This window comes from Ciona intestinalis, unplaced genomic scaffold, assembly GCF_000224145.3.
Source record: "Ciona intestinalis unplaced genomic scaffold, KH HT000080.2, whole genome shotgun sequence".
NCBI classification, from domain to species: domain Eukaryota; kingdom Metazoa; phylum Chordata; class Ascidiacea; order Phlebobranchia; family Cionidae; genus Ciona; species Ciona intestinalis.
The window spans coordinates 46,411-51,893 of record NW_004190402.2 but is presented as its reverse complement, the minus strand read 5'-3'; the positions used below and the strand labels follow the sequence as shown (position 1 = coordinate 51,893).

General features: G+C 39.6%; 1 protein-coding gene across 1 annotated transcript in view; it reads right to left on the bottom strand.

Moving 5' to 3' along the window:
• LOC100186049 (beta-chimaerin-like) overlaps positions 1 to 5,477 on the bottom strand; it is a 10,611-nt gene extending 5,134 nt beyond the window's left edge. Inside the window, exons 1-9 of the mRNA XM_018815519.2 lie at positions 5,364 to 5,477; positions 3,874 to 3,979; positions 3,471 to 3,534; positions 3,030 to 3,295; positions 2,869 to 2,934; positions 2,501 to 2,740; positions 2,188 to 2,373; positions 1,532 to 1,616; positions 892 to 1,065 (exon numbers count right to left, since the gene is read on the bottom strand). Of these exons, the coding sequence (XP_018671064.1) occupies positions 892 to 1,065; positions 1,532 to 1,616; positions 2,188 to 2,373; positions 2,501 to 2,740; positions 2,869 to 2,934; positions 3,030 to 3,263 (985 nt within the window). The 5' untranslated portion in view covers positions 3,264 to 3,295; positions 3,471 to 3,534; positions 3,874 to 3,979; positions 5,364 to 5,477. The remainder of the gene's footprint in view (positions 1 to 891; positions 1,066 to 1,531; positions 1,617 to 2,187; positions 2,374 to 2,500; positions 2,741 to 2,868; positions 2,935 to 3,029; positions 3,296 to 3,470; positions 3,535 to 3,873; positions 3,980 to 5,363) is intronic.
• Between the last annotated feature and the right edge of the window lie 6 nt (positions 5,478 to 5,483).

The following is a 5,483-nucleotide window of genomic DNA, read 5'->3' as shown; positions in this document are numbered from 1 at the left end:
GCAGTGTTGCACAACTAGAAAAACTCCTAGTCATTTACCATCAGCATCCAACCAACAGCGCAACACTGGTGGAATTAGGCGGCGACTTCAGGTCTTTGAGAAGCAAAAAATTTGTCAAAAATTTGTCGTGGAAAAGTTTCGCACATGCGATAAACGATGGTTTATGATCGACAGGAGAAATAAAATTGGGGAGAAATTAAGTTGGCAGCCACTGCTGTCACGAACATTTTACTTTGATATAAATATTTTTATCCGTTTTTTTCGGATCGGAAACTTGTTTTAAGGAGAAATTGTTTAAGTTTTGTTGATTTGAACCGTAGGTGAGTGTAACGGAATGCATCTTAGTCCATATTATGGCAATCCAAACTAATAGAGAATATTTCCGAATCCATTTCCGAAGCTTTCTTTTTGTGACCGTACACAATAAAAATTCTTCATGCATTATGTCCTTGGCTTTTGGTTTTACTTTTAAACCTTAATAACTATGATAATGTTTCTTTGTGTATATTGAGTATAGTAGGATGGGGGAAGATCTTTCGTTCTATTTTCTCGTCACATTTGATAGTAAACAAAGAACATTCAAAGAATTATAAAGTCGTATATGTTAATTGTTTAAAACAAGATCAGAATATTTGGATATTATGTGTTAAAGGTGTTCCGTCTTTTCCAACCCTACTATACATCAACTAATTCCCATATTTTTTCCAGATCGTGTTTAAAACAGTTACCTCGCTCTTTTACATTAGGCTACGGTAATATATGTATATATATATATATATATGTATATTATTTGTTCTGTGATATATTATTTGTTTACTACCAAATGGGACGAAACAATAGAACGAAAGATCCTATCTTACCCTACCCTGCTACAAACAGTGACGTAATCACCTCGTTTCTCAATTTCAGCGATGCACATATCCACCACCAAAGGGCGCTGTGTACTATGCAGCTTGACAAGTGTAGTAAGGTCGACACCGAACACGTGATGTATATGCTTAAGTGCAGGTTGACAGTCGTTTGGAACGAGTTTGGCACATTGCTTGTGTACGTTAAGACCACAATCTGAAAATATACGTTATTTGTGGGTCAATTAAAAAGTACAAACATGAATGTAACTTATTTATCCTCGCGTGGCCGGAAAACGACAATCGTTATAACACTGTTGTTGTGTTGTCACGAAAGTGTGTTTGATCAAGACACATCATTTTTTTATGTTGAACCCGGTTGGTTATTTTGGAAAAAATAAATGAACTTATTTTGTCATTTTGATCATGGTAACGAAGATCGGAGAAGTTTAGAAAAGCGAAAAGACGATAAAACAAGAGTCGTCATTACACCCTTATATAAATAAAACAGAAGTACAAAACTTTGTAGATAAAAGGCGCGACGTTACACTTTACAATCAATATAGTGTAATAAATCATTTAAATAAAAAACATTAAAGTTCTAATCAGAAGAAGTGTAAAGCTGCGACCTGGTTCTTAGACATTGGGTGAAATCAATTAATGTAAATGTGGAATAAACTTACCAACGCATTGAACGCCTTGCTGGATAATCCCCCACATAAAGTTACCACAATATTCGCACCACTGCAAACCTCGGTAAGTATGTGACTGTGAAACAATAACACAAGTTTAGGAAACATTGTATATTTGAAGCTGTGGCACAGTTGTTAGTACGCATGCCTGTAACCCATAGGTTAGTGAGGAAGAAACAAATTTCGCTGCGTGTGGCGTATTAAAATTTAAATACGTTTTTCGTGAACAATAAAAAACGTTGTGTAATCACACGTAAAATCATTTGAACGTGGAATTGAATAAACTTTGAATCCCATTATTAAATGTCTTTTTTGATAGCATAGCTTCGTTTTGAGAGCGTAAAACGTGACAGCCTCACAGCCGCACCTTTCAACCTGGCCGCCCACTAGTCTGGCAAAACAGCAACCATCAACGCATACCGCTACTTACTATTAAACGGATCCAGTGATTTGCGGGCAACAAAGCGTTGCTGGACTTGTAGTAAGCGGTCGGTTACTGTCTAGGGCGTATCACGAAAGCGTGCTGCGTCATGTGCCGGCGTAAGCGACAGAAAATTGTGCACCAGGCTTTTGTTAATCCGAAAATAGCAAGTACGGCAGTGGATCCGCTAGGCGCCGGCGTAAAAGTGGGAAAATTTTAACCGCACCTTGTAATGATGCTCCTTCTCATATTGTTGGGCCAACAAACACTTCGTTCGCGAAACCTTTGATGGTGATTTTTTCGATGGTGACGTTGCTCCGCGATGACGTGACGTTGGTGACGTCACAGAACGTTGCATGGCTGGTGAAGTCACGGTTTTCTTTAACTTGCCATGGGAAACTTTTTCGTCTATCTGGAATAAAATTAAGATTTGTGAGAAACTATTTTATGTTCTAGCAGTAACCCTTCCTACCCCACATGAACTACTGTATACATTTTTGACAGTACAATTTACTTTATTTATACTTTTGTTGATTTACCTGCGGACTGCTCTTTTCTTTAACACTTGGCTGCCCCATGCGGCCATTCTTCGCTTTTGATAGCAGATCATTAGTAGTGGCACGTCGTGCTATGGGTCGGGATTTTGCCGGCACATCTGGGACAGAAGAAACTTTGGTAATTCGTTTCTTGTCCTTGGACACCGGGGGCGCTGTTTGATCCACGTTTTTTGGTGTGACGTCATCGGGTGAAATCTGCTCCCCGATCGTCCCTTGGCGTGTCTACGGAAGAAGAAATAAAATTAGAATAAAAGTCGGGCGCTGTGGCAATGTAATTAGCGCGACTGCATATAGCACGCAGTCTAGGGATACGTGGTTCGAATAAATGGACAAATTGGTAAAGTACTTACAACTCTGTACGCTGGGTTCATGTCTTCTTTATGGGTTATTACATCGTTTCTCGTGCGTTCAGCATTCTGTGATGTAAAAAAAAGTTTAAAAATTGCACATACGGTACTACGAAGATATGAAATATTTTTTACTCTGCCTACTACATAACATAGAGCATTACCTCTTGTTTGTTGTCTTTGTCCTTCTGCTGTGATGTCACATCCGTTCCGATGACGTCATTATAGTTAGGATTATGAAGAGTTAACGGAGGTCGTTTTCTTGCGGATGAAGTTGACCTGGTTCGTGGTGTTGGTGTTTGCTGCATATCGTCACGTGGTTGCCAGGGCGATTCTGATTGGATGTCGGTTTTCTGACAAGTTTGGCGCCTCGCAGGCTTGGAGGGACTGTAGCCCATCTTCGGCGACTCGCCTGCACGTCCCTGCAAACCTGCGCAACAATTTTAAATAATCCGTTCCAAGGGTGGTTGGTTCCTTATGGATTGTCACCGTTTATTAATTCCTAATTAGTTGCAAAAAATAGTTTAAAGAAAAATAATGTTTATTAGTTCGATATTTATTCGAGAACCATATAACGCAATAGATTTTGAAAAGGTCTTATATACCTGTTCCGTGTCTGGGGGGTGGGGTGTTTCTATCGTCTTCTGATGACACGCGACTTCCCGAATCCTGCACATCGAAACGTTATCATGTTTGCGTTTTATATACTGAATGTGTTAAATATGACCACGCATGGATTTGACCAGAGGTTGAGTTTAAAATCACCATTGTGGGCGTGTGTTCTTGGGCAAGACACAGCAATTGATCAACCCAGTGGTCACTAATGGGTTGTCTAAAATAACCAGCCATAGAATATATACAAAATAAATCAAATGTAAATATCCCCAAAACCAACAACCCACAAAGTTGCATACATATTCTTACGACTGTGGTTGCCCCGCCAAGTGAGGACAAATAACTTACATTCATAAAATAACAATTGGAAAATATTAACTTGTCGCAACTTACCGTGAAATGACTGCTGCTGGTGTCGCATTTGTCTAATGTAATTGGAACGCTACTGTTGCTTGACGAATTACTAAAGCCGGACTCGCACGAACCAATGCTGCCAGCTCTGTAAGGTATTTTAAGCGTCATAAATGTGGTCGGGTGGTTGTTTTTTAAATAGATCGCATTAACTTTTATACTTCCATGTCGTGTGGTTGAATTTCAGTTCTGTAAGACGTATGTGGCTTAAATTAAAATACGAAATAAATAAACCGGCGGAGGTAATAAATATGAAACTCGCGTGAGACTTTTAAAGTCGTAAATAAATAACTTAACACGTCATAATAAACCTTTGACATGTGCGTGTCTGTTGTGGCGACAATTATGTGTAAGGTTATGAAAGTGTTTTAGAAAATTGACGATCTTATTGAGGGTCGTTGCTGAGGGTTTGAACGGTAACAATATTGTGATGTCTGGGTGGGAAATGGCAATAGCTGATAAGATCGCTTTGCTTAAAATCGGTCGTCTGACGAGACATACCAAGCCGGTTGGTTGCCCCGGGTGTTGTCGCCTACCATGGTCGTGTATCGGTGGTTTGTATATTTGTAGAAGCTATTGCCAACACATCACTGCTGCTGTACATGCACTTGTAAAGATCACAAAAAAAAAATCATCCGAAGGCGGGTAACGAGAACAAATATACCAAAAATGGTTCGGACGCAATTTGCATTCCGGGATGGATTATCCCGTTAAGCGTGCAAGGGGACGTGCCGTAACGTTTCAACATACCTACGTAGCCTTGTCAAAACATGGCAACTCATAAAGTGAAACGGGACTTGCTGACAAAAGATGTTTACAAACATAGACCCCTATGATGGGAAACGTACGTCTCAACACTCAAGATAAACTGTTGGTCGATAAGGGTCACGGTTTGGATTCGTGAAATATTTTGGTCTATTTCATCCATGCGCTGTTTTCCTTGCAAAAATCAACTAAGCAGAGTTTTCGTGGGTGTCTAAATGTATAGTACTGTGTGGTGAAATGGAATACCGTTAGCAACTAAAACACAAATTTCCAAATCGTGTTTTGATCATTTAACAACGCTCTGATAAAGTCGCGGGGCTACGGGTACATAATTCAGTAAATAGTCCTTGTTAATTACCAAATGAGACAATAAAACAGAATGAAAACCTATCCTATGTTATATCCAAACCTACTTTATAAATTATAAAGGTTTTTTCTTGGTCGACGCGAAGTAGTTTTTTACTTGTAGACTTCAAAGCAGGAAAGCAGAACCGGTTTCGGTTATTTGGTTTGCACTGACCGCGACGATGTGTGATAAATTCGGACGGAGCCAGTTACGGAGATACGGTGGAAATTACTTGACTTTGCGACGTAGTCCTGGGGTTATGGGTCCCACAACAACTTACCGAAAGTGTCAGTTTAATAAAGTATCGTGTATTTAAAACACCAGAAGGCGATGATGTTAAAATCACATTAATTTAACTCACCTATCGTTCGAACTATGCTGTCGCTGCCGCAGTTTGTGACGTAATAATGCGTCCTTGTTACGCAGATTGTCCTGGTATATTGCACTCTCGTGTATTCTAGAATCGAATAGTGTCCTGTCA